General features: G+C 44.5%; 1 protein-coding gene across 3 annotated transcripts; it reads left to right on the plus strand.

Annotated features, from left to right (window-relative positions):
* The first annotated feature begins 314 nt into the window (after window positions 1-314).
* Window positions 315-26,077, plus strand: LOC146185526 (cytochrome P450 3A24-like). 3 transcript variants are annotated; one of them, XM_084606478.1, is made up of 14 exons: window positions 315-662; window positions 12,534-12,630; window positions 13,041-13,093; window positions 14,299-14,395; window positions 17,247-17,363; window positions 18,043-18,131; window positions 21,124-21,269; window positions 21,412-21,521; window positions 21,597-21,741; window positions 22,084-22,244; window positions 23,376-23,467; window positions 24,665-24,808; window positions 24,925-25,087; window positions 25,709-26,077. In XM_084606478.1, exons 1-14 carry the CDS (start codon window positions 595-597, stop codon window positions 25,784-25,786), a joined length of 1,560 nt encoding a protein of 519 aa, XP_084462604.1. In that variant the 5' UTR covers window positions 315-594; the 3' UTR covers window positions 25,787-26,077. The 3 variants fall into 3 exon arrangements, with proteins under 3 accessions (XP_084462604.1, XP_084462605.1, XP_084462603.1); XM_084606479.1 differs by lacking the exon at window positions 315-662 and adding an exon at window positions 4,116-4,134; XM_084606477.1 differs by lacking the exon at window positions 315-662 and adding an exon at window positions 8,981-9,374.
* Window positions 26,078-26,416: the final 339 nt, after the last annotated feature.

Genomic DNA, 26,416 nt, shown 5'->3' on the forward strand with positions numbered 1-26,416 from the left:
GGCGGGCCGGGTCTTAAGTCTGAACGCCAGGCCGGGCCGGACCGGGCTATGGGCTTTTTAGAGTCGGGCCGGGCCAGGCTCGAAACTGTAGCCTAGGGCCTTGGCCGGGCTCGTCAGTGCACACCTCCTATCCACTATCCTCCTATTCTTTATTCCACCTCCTATCAGTCCTATCCAGTGAAGCCCCGCGGCGCGAGGGGCGATAAGAGTACGTCCGCTCCATTGTGATAGATATGACACGTCAGCGGCGGCCCGCTTGGGAGCTGAGGGCGAGGCTTCTGACTGACTCCCTCTCATTCTGGGCTCGCGCTTTCCGTCGGCCCGCCAGAGAGGGTTCGCCTGTAAACAAAGGCGTATGGGCAGACTCCAGCTGATGCGACGTAAATGACCTCATTGATTATTTTGCTGCACGTGCACCTACATCGAGAGCTCGCCGGGCCACGGCCGCATGTCCTCCACAAATCGTTTGGGCTGTTACTATCCCTGCGTTAGAGAACGTGGTTTGTCGAAGAACCAAGTGCTGTAACTCGCAAGGTATACGCCCATCACTCACCATCAGTTCTACTCGAAGCTGCAGCATTTGCCGGATCTATAATGGTTCTGCCTCTCGGGTGGCCGGAATTGACCATCGCAATGGCGACGGTGTTCACCGTTTTCTACCTGTGAGTACCTCTTGCTATTTTCGTTTCCCTTCTGTACTCGCACCTACTGAATTGTCTTGAAATTATAATATTTCTTGCATGGTTTGAAGAAATTTGCCGAATTGAACGTCGTCGAACATTATCTAACAAAGTCTGATATGGAAATTTGGTCTGAAACAGGTGTTGATCAGGGATGGTTTCCTCTGTACCGATATTATAGCTTACTGCATGAGGACCCCTCAAAGGTTTACTGTGTAGTGCACAGGCCCAAACATGTGCACCAACGAGCAAACTTTGTGGAAAGATGTCAGAATTAAACTAGCCTCTGAACTTGTGACCTCTATGTGAGGGTTGATGTAGTCGAGGAATCTAAGGCTGCGATTTCCTGCGCTCTTTTGTGCAAGTCTAATATTGCCAGATTAAGGGCGCTTGCCCTGTTCACAAATGCATAGACTCTCTAGGTGTCACGGACGCTGACTAGTAAGACGTCAGGACCAGCAAAGCGGGGTACAATAAGCTTTGCTTTCATGTTAATTGTTATAATGCAGTAACCAGACCTGGTACATCCACTTGGCGATTTACTATACAGCAATTTTTAACTCAGAGCTCTAGACAATCCATGGGGCTCCGATTAGGTGACGTCACTTAGTAATGGTTAAATGTTGATATCCAAGTACTAAAAATTATCTCGAAGTAATAAGAAACGGGAGTGAAAACAGAGCGGCGCTGTCTCACAAAATTTTGCTGTGTTGCTTGGCTCGGCACGGGACTGTGCCTTTCCAAACTAAAAAAAAAAAGCAGCTTGTCACGCAAAGTGTCTCGCGACTACCCAACCGGAGCTACACAAAGCGCGCGGGCTTCCTGCTTTAGAACGTTACTTATAGACGCCCGTCCTTGGCTTGAGTGCCATCGCCCTCGTCATTACCATTGCACCACTATAGGTTGACAAGAGTTGTCGGACTAGTTCGTCATCGTCTTGAGCAGCCATGTGAAATTGTGCTATGGACACGACACAACATAAGGACACGTAGACAGAACGAGCGCTCGTCCTGCTTACATCTCCTTCTGTTATGTCTTTAGGAGAATTTCTTATGGCTTCTCAAAGCTATAGGGTGGCACAGAGAGGACCCCCCTATCACAGGCGGCAGTGGTCAACGCGAGGCGCATGATTCTGATTGGCCTTACGAAACCCGTCATGGTCATCAGGAATACAGACCGATGCTTCGGACAGTCTGGTGAATAGCAGCGTTGGGATCCCAAGGGATGCCTTAACGCTCTCGCGTCTCAGACTTAAAAGCGAAGCTTAAGAACACCCAGGATAGGGTGCCCCGGGTGGCGACATTATTGCAAGCATTGTGGACGGCACTGCTGCGGCGCTTGGAGAGTGAGCGGGGCCACGGCGAAAGACGGGAATGCGGATGTGGTGGCAATGGGAATTGTCAGCGAAAACTCATGACCGTGCCTCTGGCATGGATGAGCTAGCAATGCACATGAATCGCAGCCATGAAAGTAGTATAAGCTGCTATCCCAGTGTCCAACTGCCGCCTAAGCACAGCTGACAAGTGGGCAGATGAAATGGAAATGTAATCTCGGATACTTGGATCCAGAGACAGATATGCAACCCGTAGGCAACGCATGGGCATTTCGGCGGCTTGGTTAGAGGAATTGGTTACCATTGAGCACACCAGAGGACGTGGTGAGCGTCAAGACATTTTCAGCCTCTGAACAGGTGCCGCTCAGCGGTCTGTGCAGACTAATTCACAACGTTGATGCGCTCTCGCACAGTTTACTCCCTGGAAGCATGTCCAGACCAAGACCGACTGAAATACAGACCTGCACAGATAGCACTGCTCCAGCGCGCACCTTCTAGTTCATAGCTTTCGCCGCTAGGGAACGAACACTACGGGTAACCTGGCGCTACCGTAAACCTGTTAATAAGAAGGGTCTATTAGTTCTGTCATTTTTCTTCGTCGTTATAGTTTATTTATCTGTCCACGCTGTAATGCACAAGCACCTGTTCTGCGCATGTGCAGCAAGTAACTGCAAAGCGGAATCGCGGTATGTCCAAGGTATGTCTTCTAGCGAGATAAAAACATTATAAAAATAAACACTCTCCGCTAAAATACAAAAAGGCAAAATTTTAAAGGTATAACTTGGGCAAAGATCTTTTTTTTTTTAATTTGGGTACAGTTTGTTTATATTAATTTGTGATTTGATGATGATGAAAATGACAGACGAACAGGTCAACCGAACGCTCTCAACGGCGAGAAAGGTAACGAAAGTTGGCGCACGATGTGCCATAGAACCCTGTTTTTTGTGCAGGTCTGTATTTCAGTCGGTCTTGGTCCAGACAAGACATTTTGAAAACAATTATTACGCTAGAGTGCGCAGGCACCGACACCGGAGGAAAGGCCATTTTCGTTGGCACACGACGTGTATATTGCCTGTCTTCATTACGGAGGAAGAAAGTAAAAGTTACATTTACTTTAACCCTGTGACGCTTGGAAATAACATACTGCCCTTGCAGATGGAAACAAAAAGGCAGCATTCACGCAGTTATGGACCTCTATTCCATTCCGGCAAGAAAGATTTATCAATCTATATTTATTAATAAACAGTTAAACTCAAAAGGCACACAGGAAGCGCGAGGCAAACACCGGACCTGGAACCTTCTGTGAATGATATAGTAGCCTTGAAAACAATGCTGCGGACATATACGCGTTATACGAGGTCTGCACCAGTGAAATTCGCTTCGCTTGATGTACAAATGAAAGCTGACTAATTAAGGCAGCGGCTTGATCACATTCACGGATCACATTCACGGTGAGTTGAATGCATGACACCTGTCCTCCTGCTCGTATACACAGAAATAAAAACGGTCGCGAAATTGCATTACGAAATACTGCGAATAAAATCTGGCGAATTTAATTAAGGTACATCTGAAATTTTTTCCACAAATAAATAATACCATTTTGTAGAGTTACTTTCGAAAAGTAATGAAAAGCATCCTTGTAAATAACTTCCTAGCTTTCTGGCATAAAAAAAAAAGGTATTTCTTGCATTAGCTACAGTTGCTGGGAGCAGTTCCGATGTATTAATATATATTATTGCACCACAGGAGCAATTCACCTCAAAGATTGGATGGGAGTCCTAATTTTTTTTCTTCGCTTCCAATGAAAGGGCTTCTTGTCTGGGTCATTTTGAAACACCGGTATGCCGTTGCATATGAGGGCCACAGAGAGTTTAAAAGTTTGTTCACAACTACATACATCTAAAAGAAATCCCTGACGTATCCTTTTCGCAAAGGGTAACTTGCATTGTTTACATGGCATGTAATCCTGCCCTGTTGATTCTGATCCGCGCTACGAGGGGATGCGAAATTCTTCTAGGTTCATCGAAATGACAAATGGTTCATTTCGGCGTTCAGGACGAGTCCGGAGGCCGCGCAGAGCTGTTTCCACGGTCACATTGGCCAAGGGCACTGTGGTGTCAGGTAACACTCGTCTCTGTCCCAAGCACCCGATGTACGAGAAAAATGAGGGGGGATGTTGGATGAGGCTATTTGGTAGGAATGGTGAGCGTCGCGATTGAGACAGACTTTGGCGTATATTGCTATATTTTTTGGAGGAGAGAGAGCTACTAAGGAACAGCGCGGAAGTGTTATCCGGCAGAGGCTTTCCGCTGCGTCATCTAAGCTTTCAATTCACCGCGCCCGACTAATGAAGAAGCGAAGTTTTGTCGAATAAAATAGGGTGTGCATAATTGTTTACCATAAGCAATTGCAAAACCAAAATTGCTTTTGCTGGTAAATTACTAAACGTGAGAAAGCAGTCCATTATTTTACAAACATAGCGAGAAAAGTAAATATATCACGGTAGTTTCAGTAAAGTAATAAAAGTAATTGCACAACTGCCATGATTGATGTGAGGTATTTAAGGTAGTAATCAATGAATGCAGGAAATGTCACATCGAAAAATTTGCGTACAAGACGGTAAGAAAAACAAATTTTCTTTGTAGTTCTTGCGCATATCGAAGTTGGGGTTTCTGAAAGAAACGGGAAGTACCCTCAAAATTACAATTTGAGGGGCGACCGCCGCATTAAAACTTTCTCTCAAGTACCATTGCAGAGGTCGTTTGATCAGAAAAATGCAAAAAAAAAAAATGATCTGGGAAGTACACTGTTTGCGATAAGTTCGCAGCTCAAGTTGTCTGCTTCCAAGTCACATCGTGTAGCTTTTAATGGATCCCTGATAGTGAATTATAAATCCCCTGAAAGTAAGAATAGTTTTGGTATTGCCCCCTTCATCAGGTAGGGCTTCAACAAATGCTACAGGAGCTTCGATAGGCTGCAAGCAAACCGGCTAGTGGGCTAAAAACATTTGACCAATGTTTACCGTATTTTTAATACTAGTTCTGCAACGTGTACAGCTTTTTAATTTCTAGCCAGTGCACAGATGGATACAGCAAGGTAAAAAAGATCGAAAGATCTTTGGGTGAGCTCACTCTTTATTAGATCACACTTCGAGGACTTTTGCCCAGGAGGTTTTCTCTGAATGAAGGATATCGTCACTACAGTGACAGTAGCAAAGGAACGGTAACCTTGAGCATTTCATACTTGACCTTTAGGAACACCTAAGCACCATTTTTGACCCTCAATGGCTACAGAAAAAGATATATATATATGTTGTGATAAAAACGGAATAAAAAGCACCTAAAGTTATCCGCATACAGAAAAGCCATCAGAGGGCCAAGAAGGAAGGGGGGAACGAAATGTGTGGAGGTTAACTGAGAAAAGAAACCTGTTTCCTGCCCAGAAGCGGGGGGGGGGGGGGGGGGGGATAGGAAGGTAGGAGGCCAAATAGGAGCATCAGGCGGGAAAAGAACTCAGCAAGCGAAAAGCGAAATTCAAAAGTCACAGCTTGCAGTGTCGTGCAGGCCCGACATTCTCAGAAAACAGAGCGCCTGGCAGGCCTTCAATGCAGATGAACGCGGTGGCCCCCTCTGAGAAGCTTATAAACGCAACTGGCGTGATTAGGGTGCCTCGATAGTTCCGCGTCTCTCCGTTAGACTGGCGGCGCTGCTATCGAGGCATCGTAGGCGTAACTTTGGCCACGGCCGCTCTCGAGGGAGAGCGAGCGGGATTCACACGGGAGATTCCGACGAGGATGGATGTGGAAAGTAGGTGGACGACGTCACGGACTGGGCAAACTCTCGCCCGCTCAAAACTAAAAAAAAAAGAAAGAAAAAAGCACGCAAAATAAAATGACCAAAGTCGTCCGAAAGGGAAGGGGCCCGCCGAAGAAGGGTTGAATACAAAAGGCCCGGGTGGGGTAGATCTTATCTGCTCGCTCTAGCTCGCACCCCGCAGCTCGCTTTTTTCCTCTCGGTGACTCGGGGAGCGTTTGTACCGGCGGCGGAGATGTCCCCCAGCCCGGAGACGGCGGCCGGCGGCGGAAAACCGGAAGCTGCGACGCCCAGCAGCCTCTGACGTCACCACAGTCCTCCTCCCGTCATTCTTCCTCCATGGCTCGTGTGAATGCCGCAGCGCGCTCCCCCTCGAGACCGGCCGTGCACTTGCATGGCGCTGAGCCCTCACGCGATGGAGGGCGCAGGCATGGACGTTGTGTCATTTTCGTCAATGTTTTATTTACGTTCCTGCTCTCTCACTCTCTTTCTCCGCTAGCATCTGCTTGACAAAAGGCGGTTGCCCTGCCTCGCGTACTCCCCGATCTCGCACGAGGGGCCCATTACTGCGGAGAAGGTTATATTTGCCCTTGACTGTTGCGGAGTGGCCGTTCCGGTAATCAGGTGAAGAAGGTGTGTCAAGTCGCGGCAGACAGTGCCACAAAATAAAGCGACTTCAAGCAGTGGTCTCGAAACAAAATGGGTCACGTTATTGACCTCGTGTATGCTGTCATGGAGTCTACCGCGAATAGCATTTATTCTTTCATGGCGATTTTAACCTCTAAGAGAGGCAAGATGGATGCTGTGAATACAGACAGACCTCGGAATAATAAACTGGCGCAACTGGTTGCGCACGAGGATGTGCATTCGTTCTCGGCTCTGGTATACATGCTTCATCAAAGTTGCATGCAAGGCGTCCATGTGCAGACTGCGCCAGTGCGCAAAAAAAGAAAAAAAAAAAAAAAGCTGAGGCCGAAATTATTCCGGCTGCCGTACTTTGCCGCTTTGCCGTAGAGCATGCCGCTTTGGAACCACAACATGATAAAATTTGATGCATTGCAATACGTTTCAACGCGATCAGCCACTGTTGACCAGTGTCTTGATGATTCACTCTGAACTTTTTGTTCCTTTTAAAATGTGCTCCTGAACCCCCCTAAGGGGATTGCTAAAATTAGTTCATTGCATCCCCTGACATCTTTGCAGCAGACCTCTTCAAGAGGTCTGCTGCAATGGATGTACCGCTTCTGGTTAATTCGGAGTTCAAAGGAACCGGAATAAAGTCCAAATTATCCAGAGGTCTAAATCCGAACGTCCAAATTAAAAAAAGCTGCTCATATCACGGTAAACCCTCAAAAAGACGAGTGTCGCCCGACTAAACGATCCAACCTCCCGACAACGACGATTTTAAGTCATGTCAAATGCTCTACTGCATGTAGGCTCTCGGGAATGAAAATGCAGAGGCGTTTCTAAAACAGCAAAGGCCTCTTCGGCTCATCTGCGCGCATGTCACATATTACCGATCAGTATTGCATACCATATGCTCAAGAGTACGGGCAGTTATTTGTGCGATCTCAGGCTGTCTCGCTCGCACCTTGGTCCGGTGAATTTCAGGATTCGGGATCCAATGCAAGATAATTAATGTGAACCATGTGAAACAATGGGAGCAATCTGCGTCCGAATTAAAAGGTGTCTTGCTGGCGCCATTAACAAACATACATTAGATTTGTTCGGGACAGCCGCCACAAATTGCGGGATATCAGAATTAACTGACCTCAAATCAACCAAGTTATGCCGCATAGATTTTATTAGATTTTATACTGGCGTTTGACGTTTCGTGCGCTCATGAGCGCCACCAGACAAGTAATTTTAATTCGGCAACAGAATAGACGTATAGTGTGATACAGAAAGCCGTGACATAAAGATTTATCTATGTCAATTAAACAGTCAGAATCATGACGTTTTAATTCCTCCTGGTTGATGGTTACCGCGTCTAATCTGCGTTTACTCTTCCAGATGCTTCCAACATATTAATCAGAGATTTAAGCGAAAAAAAAAAAGAAACCCAACGAGCGAGAAAGGCGAATCGAAAACATAGGTTTTACGCCCCAAAGCGATTCAGGCCATGAGAGACGCCGAAGTCTCTCTCTCTCTCTCTCACACACACACACACACACACACACACACACACACACACACACACACACACACACACACACACACACACACACACACACACACACACACACACACACACACACACACACACACACACACACACACACACACACACACACACACACACACACACACACACACACACACACACACGCGCGCGCCCACGCACGCACGCACACAGATATATATATATATATATATATATATATATATATATATATATATATATATATATATATATATATCCTTTACTTTCTCTTTTTTTTTTCTCTTCCTCTGCTTCTATGTTCCTTTGGCTCGCCCATACCTTATAAAAGGGGAAGCAGCAACGAAGAGAAATTACTTATGAAAAAAAGATAGGTCTCCCGATCGAAACGTCGAGTCCAATACAATGTTTCTTTAATTGAAGTGTACACTCCACGCTCTCTCTCTCTCTCTCTCTCTGTCTATATATATATATATACACTGAAGGTCACTGAAGCGGTGAATTTTGGCGCAGAAACTAAGGTCTGTGCTACGGACGGCGTCAATGAGAACGACGCTAAAACTGAGCAGCGAGCTATCAAATAATCTACTTGCGGAAGCGATGTACAGGTGTTGAAGAGAGCTCAAGCAACACGAAGCAGCTAAGGGAGATTGGGCGAGAAACACTAATATGTGGAAAAGCCCTAGCAGAAGGCTGGAGCCCGTGCGATCGCTTTACTTCTGTATGAATTCTGCGCACGTTCTCCCCAAATTCGCGTATCTCAAGGCTGTATTTTTGTCTCAATAAAACGAAAGCTCGCCCACATCTCTTTCGCACCGCCCTCCTCTTTGCTCGTTGCCTACTGTATCTGAAATCCTTCTCTGGACTCCTTATGACCCGTTTCAGAACATGCTAGGCAGATGTTTACTATCAGTTGCGTGATCGCATTTTTTTTTTTTTCGGTGAACGACATTAAGGTGGCGAACGACGTACGTCTGCTCCATTAAACCAAATAAGATACTTTGGCTGTGCCAGACTTGCGAGTTGAGAGCGAGTGTTCACATCGTCCTCCTCTCTCATTCCGCACCCCTGCATTCCGCTTGCCGCCAGGGAGGGTTCGCCCGTAAACACAAGCGCATGCACCGTCTCTAGACGTCCACGCATATCGAGCGCCCGGCGGCCAATGGTGGCAAGAATTGTTTCCCTGAAATGTATTCGCCTGTTGCTATGCGCGCGTTGACATCCGTTGTTTGTTGAACAACCAAGCGTTGTCGCACGCGTCGTCCACGCCCATCAGTGCTGCGCGAAGCGTCGCCTTTCGTTGGATCAGTTATGGCTGTGCACTTCGAGTGGAGGGAATGGGCCATCACAGCTGCGGCGGCATGCATCCTTTTCTTCCTTTTGTTTCTGTGAGTACTCCATGATGGAACGGCGATGTTGAACTCATTGTTTTTTGTTCTCTTAGTCCAAACACGTAAGTGAGCATCCTCCTTACTTCAGTCTTCATTTGCTTTTATAAAATCAGTCTTAAGGCGTCCAATATTTTGTGTGAAGTATAAAATAGTTGCCTTGCAGCATTCAGGGCTTTAAAAGCGCGAACTGCGGCAAAGAATGTAAACCGTTTTCTCTAAACTTGCGAAGTATTAAGGAGTTCGAGGCATTCAAGGAGCACCAATCTGCTGCGCTTTCTTTTTCGGCGGAAATACGATAGTGCTAAATTAAACGTCTCTGGTCTGGTGGTGTTGAACTCTTTTATTGTGCCCAAAAACGGAACGGTTGCGCTGGCTTAGAGGAGGTCGGCGGGGATCCCTTCGGATGCCGCGGCCTCCACCGCGCGCTGGATAAGCCAGCGTTGGTCTGCTGGCTCGAAGTACGCAGGAGAGACTCCCACGTCTGTGGGGTGTTTGAGTTGTCTGTGTTGTAGTGTGTACAAGTCCACGCCATGTGTATGAGAGTGACCGGAGTTGAGCAGTGTTTACATATGGGGGCTATCTGTTCCGGAAAGATCCTGCGTCAGTTTGTATAGTTTGCGCCATTAGACGGCCTCGCGTCTTGTTAGATCGCGGTGTCCGGGAGGATATGTGCATCTTGGAATCGGTAGTGCTGGAGTATGTCCGTGTAAGTGGTAAGTAGACAAGCGCGTGAGATATTAGTGTCAGCGGAAGCAGGGTGGCTGATCATACTCTCGGCACGGCAGCTGAGATCTCGAGCGAGAGTATGCGCCTGGGCGTTTCTGCTGAGCGACTCAAGTTGGCATCTCCCCGCCGAGATCTGCCCCAAGTTACGCTGAACTTACACCGGAATATCGCCTAAATCTCCGCATTCCTTTCATTCCCAAACGGATGCACCCTGAACACCACGCCGAGAGACGGGCTGACCGGGCTCGTCAATTCGAGAAACGATTCAGCGGACGTCCGGACGTCATGTATACGGACGCCTCTTACCATCCATCGAGGCCAGCGATGGTGGCGGCAGCTCTCGCCCCTCATCACAGCTGGTACACAGCCTGTAGCATTCGCAAGACAGAAACAGTCATCGCAGCTGAGGAGGTTGCCATTGCGCTAGCGCTAGCCGACCATAATACCAATGTCGTCATCAGTGATTCTCAACAGGTTATTCGCAACTACGATGCTGGCCGTATCTCTTGCCAGGCGTTACACATTCTACGTTCTACAGCACTCTCTTCCACTTCTCTGGCCTGCTCACGAACGCATGTTCACGCAGAGAGTCATGAACACTGCTAAGTAATCTGCTCACAAGACGAGACTGCGCCGACATTGCTGTCTCCTTGAGCAGGCTTATGCAGCTATCTACACCAGAGTATGCATTTGGCGAATTACTAGCCTTCCATGTTTAAAGTAAAGCTCTACGACATCCCGGCAGCTCCTACTCGTTGTAACTTCGCACTAATCGTTGCAGTGTGAGCGCCATGGATGCGAAATTTCGCGCGAAGGACCAAGCAACGGTGGGAATTGCGATGAAGGTTCTGTCGCGCAAAGTATTTTGCCCGTGCAGCTTGCTCCAACGCTCGGTTGTCCCTAGAACCTCAAAAATTAGCTCTTAAATATTAGTATTCTTTCGCACTGTTTCTGCGCCACTAATTGCCCTCTCTTCCCCCTTGTCATCTGCCTCCGCCTCAGTCAGCCCACTTGGTCGTCGCTGCTATCGCTGCACGTCAATAGTAAAAATACCTATAATGCCGGAATAAAAAGGAACAATCCTCTTGTCCGTAAGAGAAGGCGAACGACAGCTTGAGGAAGATCTGGCATGCTTGTCGAGCCGGGCACGGGCGCTCAATCCCAAAGGTCACTGTGGGTGAGCTGTCTGTGAAATATCGTTGGCAGCTCTACTTGTCACTTGCTTAGTTTGATAATATTCATTCATATCGATATGGAAAATTACAGTGCTATCTACTATGGTGAAGTGCGCAGGCAGCGAGCGCAAGCACGCCTTCATTCATAGATATCTCACATCACCTGTCGCCGTTGCTGTCTCAGGTTTCTCACTGGGCGACGGTGTAAGACTCTGCTGTCTTAGCCGTGCTGCCCAGTCAAGCATAACTCTGTTTTCAGCTATCATGGAGTTCCTTCCTAGGTGGTTGAAGAACTGCGAACTCATAGCTAGTTCAATATTATTATATCGACAGATTTCACAGATAATATAGAACGTAAGCAAACAGACGAAAAACAAACGAACAATTAAGAAAGGAATAGAAGCGTTCTTCAACGTTATTTAAGTAAACACGACATGAATTACTGCTATCGAGCTGCCACATTAATTCTGATTGGAGAGAGGGTTAACCGAATTACCTAGAAAATGAGAGATATGTTTCAGGGCTCCGGCGCGCCGAGTGGAATTCGCACTACAAAACGTCTGTCGAAGTATAGTGTTGCGTGATATCTGCAGAAATAGGTGCGGCGTAATCAGTGGTTGCAAATAGAACAAAGCAGAACTTTGTAATAAGAAACACAGACGAGTGCTTCGTAAACTTTCACCGTTGTATAGTGCCTTGTTCGCGCTGTTGATGTCCATGATGTGCGAGCACCTTAGCCTTTGTTGTAATGGCCACCAAGAAGAGCATGCTTGGCTTGCTTTTCTTCTACTATCCCTCGATACCATTTAAAAAACGCACTGCTCAGTTCGATACATATTTCTCCAAACTATAAAGCAATGCAGTGATCAGGTATGCCTTACGATGGCACTGCAGAGGAAAAAGGTTAAACCTTACTTCTTTTAATCGTATGATTTATTGCGTGAACACGCTCCTTACCAATAGAAAAGGCTCATTTTGCACTGACATGGATCTTCATTCCATTCCTGTTCAACCCGTTAAATCGGCTGCATTAAGGCAGTGAACACTAGGCCATACGTGTGACTGTCGAATCTCAGTCTTGGATGACTATGGCTCTGCCATATACAAATGATGCCCGACCACAATGTTAGGTAGAATGAATTCACCGTTCGTATTATTCATCTATCACAAACCAGTGAGGCAGATGATGATCAGGATTCACTAAGACCAGCCAATGCTAAGGTTCTGTGTTTGTCAACTTTTTTTCCCCTTAAAGGCACTCATCACGGAGACGCAACTACTGGAAGAACCAGAATGTTGTGTCGGAACCATTCAGCATTTTCTTTGGCACCACATTCAGACTTTTCTTCAAGGTAAGTCGAGCGGGAGCTGGAAGCCCTTATAAGAGGGCATATGTCAGAGATTGTACAATATGGGATAACTAGAGCACGTAACAACTTCGATTTATTTGTTGTTCTGCAGAGTCAGGACTGGGGTTTGTGGCGGTAAAGAAATGTACAGGGTGCTCCAGTCTTGGAGGGAACACGCAACCGGGCGGTGGCCGTGCTCTTCACAGCGACCGTGCATCAATCCGAAATGGCGGACAGTGTGAAGCACCTCCGAGCTTATGTGCACACGACAGTTCCCTTCATTGCGTGGCCAGGTGAACGCTCGGTCGAAACGAAGAGCTCGGCCACCTTGTGTTTTCGCTCTGAGTATGGATCACCCTGTACGCAGTTTGTACCGCGCCTTTCTTAGTGTGCTTAAATATTTTTACTTCCAGCCAATGCTCGAGATCGACGCAGCAAGATATAAGAAATATGGGAAGCTTTTCGGGTGAGTTTTGGCGCTAATATATAAGTTATCATATTGTCTTTGAAGAAAGTTTTTAGTTTTGTTTTCAATGACAGTCACAATGGAAACTTACCCTTGTGGGTACTATCCTCGAGATGTATTTCATTTTTTCACTTTTGAGCTTTGCTTTATAAACTTTATTTATTTACAATACCCCTAAGGGCCCATGTGAGAAGACGTTATTTCAGGGGAGGAGAGGAGAGAAACATTTGCACGAACAATTTAGTACAACTAGACAAGAAACAACCTATCATGCGTCTAGTGTGAAGTATAATTGACACAAACCACACGTACACGCATAAAAAAAAAAAAAAAAATGAGCGCGGACGGCACGTAGCGTGATTCACTAAATCGAAAGACACTTAACACACAAAATATAAGATATATAAACATGGCAATATGTGGACATAAAATATATCAAAATATGCACTAAAAAATATGCGAAGTCCTAAAATTTTATAGCAGCAATTATAAAAAAGAATATGTTAAGTTGAACTCAGTAGCAATATGTGATGCCAAGTTCTTCCAGGCTATGATTGTGCGAGATGAATGATATTGCGTAATGTCTCCGTAGTGTTGTGTGATGGAAGAAGAAGCCTGTTATGCGTTTTACTTTGTTATCATGGTCACAGCACCGAAATACTGTGGGGGGTGGCAAAAGGAAGTCATTGTGAAAGGTGGGATGATAGTGCAGCTTATGAAATAAAGTTAACCAAAGAAACTGGCGTCGATGAAATAGGTTACAACTCGGAGTACTGTTATAATGCCGTGAGGCTAATGAAGCAAGGGAAATCTGAAGTGAACAGTACGGGCTTGCCGAGATTCAAAGTTGTAATGCCACAGACTTGATCAGGGTTCCATATGGTGGAAGCGTACTTAATTTTTAGGCGGATGAGTGTCACACATGCAAGTTTTTCTTTTATTTGGAAAATCCCTGCTTGATGTTACGCCTAAGATAACCGAGTTCATGGTTAACTGATCAAAATCAAAAAAGAAAAAGAAAGAATTCTGATTATGCAAGCCGAATATTTTGTGACCTAACGAAACTATGCAAAAAATTACTAGTTTTAAAAGCCTCTAAACTATGCACATAACATTACGTCAACCACGGCTACATGGTCCGAATAAAGTCTCCGAAGAGTCGGAAATACTTCTCTTTGCTTATAATTCCTTACTTTTGCACGCAGTGGTTTCGAGATGGGCAAGGCTGTCTTGTTTGTCGCAGACCCGAAACTGGTTAAGGACGTCTTAGTCACGGATTTCAAGTGCCTGCCGGAGCGAAGGGTTGGTATGAGCTGAAAGGAAAATTACTGCTACCTTTCAGGCCGCTTACGTTGCTTGAAAATTGTCATTTCCCAGTCGGAAAAAACTACGGAAAATTTTTTGATGTCGCGACAGAATTTCGGTGCGGTTTTTGACGGGAAACCTGTTGTGACAACAGAATATTCTGCAGTAACATCAGAAATTTTGGTAGGTACCACAGAAAAGTGCTACAGTACTACACAAACAGAAATATACTACAGAAAAATTACAAAACTACAGAAAAGTACTACAGAGCTACAGAAAAACCTGATGGGTACGTCAGAACTACAGGATATTTTGTCGTTTTTTGACACATTTCTGTAGTTTTTCGACTGGTTTGTCTTGGGAAAACAGCGAATCTGCATGCATATAACCCCCAAAGCACACCTATTGTTTATTAGATATCCGTTGTGACTGAGGTATATATACTGGAAAGCAATTTACGTCAAATATGAACAGGCAGATGTACAGAGGGCTCAGATTTACGCCTCTCTTCGTATTAGGACGTGCCTACATGCCTTGGGTAGTAATCGCCATTCATTTCGAATTCCTTCATTCTTAACAGGGTGATTTGACCGCGGAGTCTTCGGAGCTTTTTGTGTTCATTTGTATGCAATGAAAGCTTGTTTTGAAAAGGACAAGCTGTCGGGCTAGTTGGTTTTCCATAGTTTTTGCAGCACGTAGCCGGACAAGGACGAAGACGGAGGAACACGTAACACGCACAGGCGCTGAACTGCAACTTTATTTTGGTAATCAGCCAACTATGTCATATATACCAGAGAGAAACGCCCAGAGTAGGAACAAAATCTAGACACGTGGCGAAAACCGGTGCAACAAAACCAACCACGAGTATAAAAGTCGATAAATCTAAATGCCTAACACACGATTGACATGAGACAGCGACATAACATGATAATAGTGGCCGCGGTGAAAGTGCTTGAAAAATCAACAAAAATTCCCAGTCCTTAACGTGCAGCAATGGCTAAAAAAAGTGGATGCGCAAAAAACGTTATTTTATATAAGAACTTGTTGATATAAGAACTCTCTCTCTCCCTTTTTCTTTTTTCATGTTTCACTTATTTTTGGTCCATCTTATAAGTTTATCTGCGGTTTTTAAGCAAGTTTTTACATAAAAAACGTTTTCTGCGCATCCACTTTTTTAGCCATTGTTGCTTGTTAAGGACTGGAAATTTTTATCGATTTTTCACGCACTTTTACCACGGCCACTATTATCATAATGTTATGTCGCTATGTTAATCGTGTGTTAGGCATTTAGATATAACGATTTTTATACTCGTGGTTGATTCTGTTGCACCGCGTGTTTCGCCACGTGTCTAGATTTCGTTCCTCTTGTGGGCGTATCTCTTTGGTATATATATGACATGGTTGGCTGATTACCAAAATAAGGTTGCAGTTCAGCGCCTGTGCGTCTTACGTGTTCCTCCGTCTTCGCCCTTGTCCGGCTACGCGCTGCAAAAACTATAAACTATTGTTTTGAAAGCGCTCTGCTGACCATTCATATGTTCATATAATTACTCTCCCAGTTATTTTCGAAAAATTGGCATCAAGATACGCAATATAATATTATCCATTCTTTTGACTCCACCCCATAACACTTAGTGTAAATTCTCTATATGTCCTCCGTAGTCTCCTCTAGCGCCGCTTCAGCGAACCCCAAGTGTCATTCACGTGTACAGGGTGATCCACTTCTAGGTATAACACGGTCACTTCTTTCAATGCAGCATTGCGTCGGATGCAGGCGCTTATCGAAGCAAAACAATATATGCACAGTGGGACGTGGAGGTGATGCTTCGCATGGCCTGCCGCCTTGCTTAATGGAATGGCCAGGTCGGACGCAATGATGCTTTGAAAGCAATGACCGTGTTATAGCTAGAAGTGGATCACCTTCTACCTTCGCGCATAGCCGCGCAGGTTGAAGTCGCTACACCAGTCTAATGCAGTCGCATTGAACCGATCTGATTGCAGTCCGAGCTTATATTCAAGAAAGACATATGAACTGCAAAGCGACGGCTACAGATAACAACGTGTGCAACGCTATCAAAAATCCGGAATAACCACGCGCCTCCGTTTTGCGTCTTTTGGGACCGCCTAAACATAGAGTATAATATCGCCCGGGCCTAAATGAACATCTGAGTAATTGTCAGCTCTGAGCAAGCGTAGACGCAAAAGAAATGAAAAGATGGCGGAAAAGTGCCACAGGCCGTAAACTTTGATGGTAGCATCTAAGTTCCTGCCCTCTGTCTCCACACACCACCAAGGTGCCCACACTATGGCCTCCCACTCAGCGTTATCCCGCCTTGAATACTCTGAGCCTCTTCTATTCACTTGTCAGCGCCCAGTGCTTGTTGGTATGCTGTAAATTAAAGTATTCTATGCAAAATGTAAAGCTATCTCAGAAATAGCTGCCGTCATGAAGAAGTATTGAACCAGGTCCTGTATCTCAAACGGCGTCCCTTTCGATGTAGCGGACTCAGGTGCCGCACACGCTTTCGACTTTTTAGCCAATGAGGTGCCGCCTGAAGAAAGGTTTCCGAAAGGCACACCACCAGAGATACCTGTCCGCACCACGAAATATCGTACCCGGCACTGCGGCTCGTCCAGTAAAATAAAGCTGTAGAAGAACTCTGCGAAACAATGACAGTATCTTTCCGCCAATACGTCATTATTCCCAGCCTTAAATATGTTCAGACTAAAGTACATTCCAGCAGAAGGGAGATCTGGGGCTTTCGGATGGAGGTATTTCTTTTGTTAGCAGTCAATAGGGACTCACTGCTTACACCGGCCCTTACGATTCTGTCAACATTCTCTGCAGACAGCCAACTTCAATGAACCTCTCTTGGACAACGTGATGAGTATGGCTCGTCTGGAGATCTGGCAGAAGGTTCGCCCTGCTGCAAACACCGCTTTCTCTACTAGAAAGCTAAGGAAGGTGACCGAAATTCATCTGAATATTTTGTCTTCAGAAAAGTTGCCAAATACGCAGCGATCGCATCTGTCTCGAAAACCTGTCACAGTGGTCCTTCGGCTTTGCCGTTCGGCTACTGAGATCAAGATCGCGGATACGATCGCCGCTGCTACAGCCGCGTTTCGTTAGAGTCGCAAACGCTAGAACGCCTTTTACGTCCAACAACAGCGGCTGCCAAGGAGAGCCAGGGGCTAGGAAGTAATGCAGAGCTCTCCCTTACTTCGGAACTCGTAAGCCACAGTTTGCAAATAAAAAGGCATCTTCTATTGGCCACTAATATCTACCACAGTTGGAGACCAGATACCGTCTCCATCAGATCCAGAAAGAAGTTAACTCACTTCTCCTTAAAGGTGTGCCAAAACGTTTTGCTGGTTTTAACGGCTCCGCCGCAATAACGACAAACATATTTTTATCGTGATTTTGTCAACACGACCCTTGTTCGTATAGGAGCATCGTTTTAATTTAGAGTTACGTGCATACCAGGTAAATACCGGGAAGAAAATTCCAGGTTAAGCTAAACGCTTGAAATAGCTGACAGATGGGCTTTACGAAAGCGTCAAGAAAGAAGTTGACTAAATGCGAGTCTGCTGTCTATTCGACGTGTGTTCTATTCAACCTATAATTTAGATTTTATTATGCGCAGATGATTTTCTTGATTGAAGATTGTGCCTCAGTAACAACGGAGCACTTAAGAGGAGCCGCGTCCAGAGAAGAAGACATTGACCTGAAACAGTAAGAAAGTGATTTGTTTTACTCAGTTATAAGTGATAGATGAAAAATTTAACGAAATTAGGATTCATTCATTCATTCAATAAGTCAATCGATCATTATTGTTCTCTAAAGTAGAGCGGAAAACTGCACTGAAAGCTCGCAAGATTGACAGGGTCCCGTTCCCCTTTTCAACTTGGCGGGTTCACAGGACGAACAGCAATATCATTTTTTCTGTATATAAACATGCGAGGGCACTATTCATTGCATGAAGCAGGAAATAATATCATTCTATGGAATAAAAAAGAAACAAATGAAACAGTATAACTAAAAATGCATGCAGTATCATCATGTAAACTAGTTCAGAAAGAAACTTGTGAACAATATTTAAATGATCAAAAGGATCAAATATTTCTTAGTTTAACGCACTCAGTAGCATTGCTACAGTACAAGAGATGGTCTGTTCGTAGTAATATGGTATATAAGTCCGACTAACGACATTTCTTTATTGCTATATTGTGAAATATGAATGTTTTTTCAAGCTCTGCCAAACCACTAATATACGTGTAGGGAGCGCATTAAAAGTCTGTAATCCTACAAAGCAAATTGGCAAGATTTCATACCTTAAAAAGAGATCTTTTTTTTTTTGGTCAACAAGCCACGCTAGCAATGCACCTCACAGCTCGTTTTTTAATTTTTAAGAAGGTGCAACTCTAATTTGTGAAACCCGTGGTACCCCGAAAGGTACTGCAGTATTATAAGAATGAGCGAACTGAGGAGTTATGAACCAGTAGTCTAACATTTACCGGAAGAATAAGGCGCAGACGCGACATACCCCGACATACCCTGACATCTCAAGATATTTTGATCTAACAGAATTAACATAGTCACTAATAGACAAGTTTTTTTTTTTTTTTTTAATATGGCGCCAAGTGTTTTTCCCGCCATTTCCTCAGTTGTTTTTAATACTAAGTCTTCGGTATGAAAATATCCGGACGAGACGTCCACGCGTGTGCGCTGCATATGCAGGCAAAATATATATGGAGCAGTTGCATTTGAGGTGGCTTTCGAGCTTTTGCATCATGGACTTCGTTTACCAACCTGCAAAAAAGTAGTTTTGCATGGTTATTGCATGTTATTGACGATGGCTTGAGACAAGAAGCAAATTGAAAACGTAGAAGTTGAAGCAAAAGGTATTCTTGGCGTTTTTATACGAAATGTAGCTGCTTGGAGGCATTAGCGACTATGTCTGCTCTACTCCAGAAGAAGGTCGAACAGCCTAAGATGTATGATGAAGAGGTGGTTAGAAAAGTATCTAAAAATATCATTTTTAACCACTTTCATTTCCGAATCGCGCATTCCTTTATTTACTGAGTGGAGCGCCAATATTTAAAACTTGTTCATGTTTGCTTTTATCTTAAGTGATATGACTGTGACGTGATGTGATGTGGCATGTCTGTGATGTGATTGTACTAACTTCAACCATCCCTCTCTCACAACTTTTATATCCACTCACCCCATTCCCCCAATGCAGGGTAGTTAACCGGTTGCTGTTACGGGTTGACCTCCCTGCCTATCCTCATCATCTTCCTCCTCCTCCTCCTCCTGTTCATGTTGAGTAGTCAGAAAGTTACGCGATAACTACTGAACACTTTCACCTCATTGATACTCTGCTGGTTTACTTGTACGCGAAAGCGTACCCGGCTCGTTGTGTCGGAAGGTCGCCACCATACCCCTGAATTGTCACGGAAAAACTAATTGGCATCTTTCAAAACGTACCAGAAAAAAAAAAAAAGCTCACGTGATTTTGCATCCAAGCTGCAACTGTACTTTGCGCAGCGTCGAGAGTGATAACACACTATTTCGTTTCCCATTTGGCATCCATCTCCTAGTCAAATTGGTACAGTACCAGTCGGTACAGTCGATGAACTCCTAGAACGGGCCGCATCGAAACGAGGGATGGATTTAATGAGTCAACCGAAGAAAATCCGCTGTAGTAAACGGCTCCGGAGTATTTTTGTATAGTAGCAAAATGTTGCCCAAATAATCAGCGTACTGCACGTTTGCGCACTCAAACCACGGACTTTCACAGGAAAATACAAGAACATTAATCACTGCATTGAAAAGCTTACCTTAGCCTCATGGCTCTGATGAATAAAATTCGAAGTTCCCATTGTAATGCACCTGAAGCCACAAGTGTTTCAACTATGATTGGCGGTAAAAGAAATTGATTAATTGCAAGTGGCCACAATTTTCACCTGTGTAGAGAGAAATCGCATTTTGGCTCCCTAGATCGACTTCATTGTTCGGCAGTGTTGTAGATTACTATAGCACTCTCTACACAGTGGAGCTGTCCGCGGTGCAGGCTACGCTGTAGGTGCATTGAAATGGATGCATGTATCAGGAGCAGTGGTCTGTCATGGAGGCAGGTTCGCGATGATGGAAGTCTGTGTCAGCCGGAGTGCACTCACCTGATTTGCGGAGGCTGCTTTAATGACGGGCACTTTATTAGCGCGCATTAATATAAATATTTCCGTGATAAACAGTCTCTGTTGCTGTGATTTGCATACTTAGAAGTCTTTACTATAAATAATGTAATTCAAATCTTCTTTTTTTGATATTTGTAAATTGATGATAAAGGAAACGTTTACACACAGAGGCCATAGCTCTTGGAAGAATTACAAGAAATCATAGTATGTAGAGAAACTTCGTTAAAGACCTCCATACAGTGTAACAAAAGTTTATGATGGAAGTAGAATGAATGACTACGACAACCCAAAAGGTAAGCCACGAGGCTTCGCATCCGCTGCTGCTCTGACTAGGCGCCTGACAACAGAACCGCGAGGGGATATCCACGTCACACACGAAATGAAGGAGCGGTTCTCAGTTAGATAGTAAATTGTAATAAAAATATTCATATAAAAATTAATAAGCGCGATAAAATAACGTTGGTTGCTACCACTTCAAATCCGTTCTTGAGACGCTTGCCGCATATATTTTCGCTTTCGCATTTCAGGTTCTTCTGGGATTATACCCTTGATGTGACTGCGAGATGTGCCTTCGCCACAAGGCTGGATTCTCACTCGGACAAACAGAATGAGTTCGTCACTCGGTCGAATCAGATCCTTGTTAAGGGAGTCACGCTTCGTATTCTGCTGATTAGTGAGTGGTACCTCTTGCATTTGCTTCTGGCGCGCGGCTGCAACATCTAGTATAAAAATATCGCTTTAATCACCACAGTTAACTTTTGTTCCTTCGTGAAATACACACTGACGCATTGTTTCCTTTCCTTTCGAATTTTCAGTTGTCTTTCCTAGATTTGCAAAGATGTTAGGCCTGTCACTCTTCCCGCCCGGCGCGCTCCAGTTCTTCAGGAACGTTCTGCAGAACATAACGAAGAAGAATGCCGAAGAGGTAACAAATTTTAAGCCATTGTCTGAAAGCCGAGTCGCGCCCACTGTGATATCTTCTTTCCGGTTAAACTTTTAGCAAGACGAAAGCTTCTTTCGACTCCTAATGACTGCGCACGAAGAAAGAGGTGGAGGTTCACCGGAAAGCAGCACTGACAGAGACAATCAACTCTTCGACCTCAACTCGGAGATTGATGGGGAGACCTCTTCAGGAACAAAAGAAAGTACGATTGGGATCATTTTTGAAAATTATGTATGGATAGTGGTAAAAGCTAAAAACAGAAAAAGGAAGAAGCCACATATAACAATGAGACAGAAATAAAAAAAAAAACAAAAAACAAAGAGAAGTAACGCTTCGCTGTAGTAAATCAATAACTGCATAAAATATGTGTTACCGGTTTAGCTACAAGTTTCCTCTCTTGAAGCCCATTAAAAGGTCAGTGTTTAAAATAAGGGAAAGGTAAGACCTGTTTACTGTGTGCGAAAAGCTCTCGAAGCGGCAATAATAGCTGGTTTAATTGTTTCAATCCTTCATTATTGTTGCTGTCCTACCGACTCGCATGTAGAGCTGACTGAAGAAGAGGCCATGGCACAGTGCATACTCTTCTTCCTGGCCGGTCAAGAGAAGGCCGCGAGCGCCATTGCATTCACCTTGTACCTGCTGACCATTCATCCCGACGTGCAGGAGAAGCTCCGAAAGGAAGTGGACGAGTGTTTCGCAGCCCATGTATGTAGTGCAGGGCCTCGCTGAGTGCACTGCCCGCTATTTATTCGCGGTGGATACGATTGTACAATACGTGACAGTTGTTATAAGAGAAGATTCAGGTGCTATTCACTAGATCGTTTGTCAAGACCCCCGCAAGACGACTGGCTCTCACAGCGATTATCAGCTTTGCGATAGCCTCCTTCGCGCATGTGGCAGCCTCACTCCCTCTCTTCACTTAATTACCAGCTGCTCTTACTGACCGTTTTTTTTCACTCCATATCTACCGCTACACTCTCATAAGCCATGTGCCGCTGGGCACTTGTTCTACATGTTAGCACTACTCAAAGCCCACTCTTCTTTTTAACAGTTCGTTGCTTTCTGGTCTGTGCTACCTCCATCACTTAATGCTTCATCATTTATTCTCTGGTTTATAGTGCTGTATACTGTGTCCACTCTTTCTATTACGCACTTTAACCTCAAAGTTTCGGAAGCAAGTAAGTAATACATTTTACTAGTGATCAGTGGCGTAACGCAGGGCCTTAATTCTTGTCCGAGAAATTTTCTTTGTCCATCCATTTTGCGTTTTTAACAGCTGCGGGGCTCTCTGTGGCGAATACAAATATAAGGATGCAGAACTAGCAAGAAGGGGAAAACTTTTGATGGGTAAACCAGGAAGCCGAACAATTAATGTGTGGTGAAAAATGTTCACTATATCGCTCTTCACGCCCATCTAGAATGACACCTACTTTTTTTTGCTGTGAAATAGATGAATTCATAGGCTGAGTGCAAGTATACGTTTTCCTTTTGACGTGATACGCCGATATGAGGCCTTCAATTCTGATTGTTACTCTCTCAGATTTTTCTTTCATTTTAAAGTGAATCAAAAGCACAGAGTGCCTGGTATTAAAGCCTCCTATCCGGCCCTTAAATTACGGGTCACGTATTTTCTCAGTGTGTGCGTGGCAGGCACCTGACACAGCCAGTCCTTGGACTTTAGATCTTGCAGCTCGGAGTACATGCCCGTTGCTATTCAAAACCTCTAAGGCAAGACAAACTAATGCCGCTCGGGCGCTAGAGCTACCATTATATTACTGCTAAAGATGTTTTCATTCCCGGTTCTTCAAAAATATTCATTTGGTTCTTTTTTTTCAGGGTGATCGCCCGGGTTTTGATGGGATCAGCAAGATGAAGTACCTGCACTGTGTTGTCTCGGAATCCCTGCGCTTGTACCCTCCTGTTCCTCGGTAATTCATGCTGCTGGTGCTGCTGGCAATAATACGATGGGGGTGTAACTTGGTACGCGAATATTAAATTCCAGTTTAATGAGCCGTATTTCAAAGAAAATACTAGTTCAAAGTTATCAAAGTTCTGTATCACATGTTTTATATATACCTTCCACTGTTCTTACATGTAGGCGTCTCTCATAGCCTGAGTCGCTTTGGAACGTTAAACCCCACAAACCAAACCTATTTTTAAATGTAGGCTTTAAAACTGCTTTTGTTATATCGATAAGAAGTCTCGTCAGGCGTAGCTCCATTGGGATAAGCACATGCCATATTTAATTACTACCTTCTTTCTGGTCTAGTCGGCAAATCATGCCGTGGTATGTTTTTCGTTCAGGCGTCTTTCTAATTATCGCTTCGGGAACGGTCCTCTCAATGGAGGTAAGTAATATTATTAACACAAATTTCCGGCTATAAAGGCAGCCGAATGCTTCTGGTACTGGGTCGTATTCACTGATTATGGTCACTGGAAATTTTTATTACTTTCGCCACTTATGTGTGCATTTCATTCAAGTGCCTTTCGCGTGGACATAATTCGTAGAGACCACTACATACTGGCAGAAAAGAGCCGGCACTACCAGAGTGGTGGAGAGATTGCTCACGAAATTCTTTATCGAAGTTTTGAATGAAATAGAGCAAGGATGCTCGCATTCGGAATTTGACCAGCACTGAAGCGATGTTTTAGTGTTTTTTTTTTGTTTTTTTTTGTCGCCACATTTTTAAAATTCGTATACAAACGCTATAGAAAGCAAGAGCATTTTATTTCCTATTTACTCAAGCTTTCTGGCAGAACAAATAAAGCGGTTTCATTTCGACTGGAAATATGATGCCGCAGCACGATGCATTTGTTCAAGATTCGTAACCTAAAGAACATCGACTCCCAATAATATAAACGTGTTCGAGAAAACACAGCAGTAAATGCCAGTTTCACGGAATGAGCAATCGCAATTGTCCCTAATTCTGGCAAAACGATATTTAGCTATTTTCATTATTTATTTCAACAGACTGTTATTCTCACATTTGGCGCCATTGCAAGAAAGGGGCAGAATATACAATTAAACAAACACAGACCAAGTATGCGCGCGCATAGTTCAGCTAATTCAGCTAACGAAACGCCGATAGTAGAATCGTACATCGTTTTTTGTATCCTTTTTCCAGACTGGAGCGGTCACCTCTGGAAGACTACGTTTTCGGAGACCCCGGCATTACGATAAAAAAAGATGACATGGTTGTAGTCCCCGTCTATGCTTTGCACCACGACCCGGAATACTTTCCAGACCCCCTCATCTTTAACCCTGAAAGGTTAGGCAGAAGCATCACGCTGTCTCCTTCACATTTGTAGCGTTCCCCCTGTCCGTGGTTTAATTATTGTGCAGTGATCATTACCTTTTGCTTAAGTCTGCCTATGTCTGTTTCAGGTTCAGCGAGAACAACATAGCCTCCATTCAGCCATACACATACCTTCCATTCGGAGCTGGTCCACGGAACTGCATAGCCATGCGCTTCGCGCTATACACTGTGAAACTTTCTTTGATCCACACCATTCGGAACGTACTGCTGGTCCGAACTGATGAGACAAAAGTTAGTGCATAGACGCCTGCATTTCTACCTTTTTCTGAGGAGATTGTGCGCGTATTGAAGAGACGCATTCTACGATAACTGAGCGAATCACGATCAGTCATAGCTATGAATCAGAGAAAGAAGGGACTCACGGTTTAGTCTCTCTTCTGTGCTGTTAAAACAAAAATATTGTCAGGATCTGCCACGTTGTATACTTTAGAGGTTTAGACATGCACAGGGCATGTACAGGCACATTCTGAACATATAGCGTGAATTACACGCAGATACCTTGCACTAGATTTGAGATTTCCTTGCTGAGGTCGTTTGTAGTGTGAAATCTGAAAATAGGCGCCATGCTATCAACCATAAAGCATGCTAATTATATATTTTCTGCAAGAGCTTGTGGTGCCATGAAAAAACTCTTCTGATGGACCATAACGGTGACGACTGCAGTGAATAAGAACTTATGGTTTTAGTAGCGCTCCAATTTCATCACCTGAAAGAGAATTATTACTAAGAACCCCGTTAGTCCACCAGGCTTGGAGTACTGGCACATTCTTTCTTTTTCGGCAGTCAGGAGTGGAGGCGCCGCTACCGCACTTGGCTTTGCTCTTGCTTATTAAAACATTTATGTGTTTTCAGGTTCCGCTGGAATTTCGCAAAGGTTACGGAATGCTCGCTGCGAAAGGTCTCAAAGTGGGCGTAAGAAAGCGAGAGTAGTGATATGGACCACATCTTGGATTCATCACATCGAAGTCGGAAGTTGTCCAAACAGAGACCCCATGGATTCATCACATTAAAGTCAAACAGCGATCTCTTGGATTCATCCCATAAAGTCGGAAGTCGTCTGAGCAGCGACTCCTGGAAAGTACTGCGTGATTTAAAGAAAGTCTAAGCGTGTTTTTGATTGTGGTGTTCCATAATGTCACCACATGTTAGGGTGTGCTATTTACGGAGCAGTATACCTTAGTGTGAAAATAAAAGATGCGAACGTGTTCAATAAGAGTTGTTTCGTAGAGCAAAAATAGAAACAAAAGTTGTGTATTCCATCCGTACAAACCAAAACATCTGTCGCGAAATGACCAAAGTGACCACCAACACTGATGCCGAGCCAGATCATGATGTTCTTTACTAGAATAGCAAGGAACGAAAATGAAGATTACAAAAAACAAAATTGAAGACTGTCCAGCACTTTAGATTAAGAAAAGCAGTGGAAATTGGCACTATGTACACTACACCTCTCGTTGAGACTGAGTGGGAGGCATTGAATCCCTGATATCAACTCTGTGTTTTCTTCATGCTTGCTGAGTTTGCACGCTTGTGTGGTTCAGCTTTGATAGAATGCTCCAC

Source organism: Amblyomma maculatum, chromosome 6 (assembly GCF_055883805.1).
Source record: "Amblyomma maculatum isolate TAMU_Amacu chromosome 6, ASM5588380v1, whole genome shotgun sequence".
In the NCBI taxonomy this organism is placed as follows: Eukaryota; Metazoa; Arthropoda; class Arachnida; order Ixodida; family Ixodidae; genus Amblyomma; species Amblyomma maculatum.

Coding starts and splice junctions, on each gene's coding strand:
- LOC146185526 (XM_084606477.1), top strand. CDS start 9,298: ATGGCTGTGCACTTCGAGTGGAGGGAATGGGCCATCACAGCTGCGGCG. Junction 13,094..14,298: donor AAATATGGGAAGCTTTTCGG/GTGAGTTTTGGC, acceptor TTTTGCACGCAG/TGGTTTCGAGATGGGCAAGG. Junction 25,088..25,708: donor TCCGAACTGATGAGACAAAA/GTTAGTGCATAG, acceptor ATGTGTTTTCAG/GTTCCGCTGGAATTTCGCAA.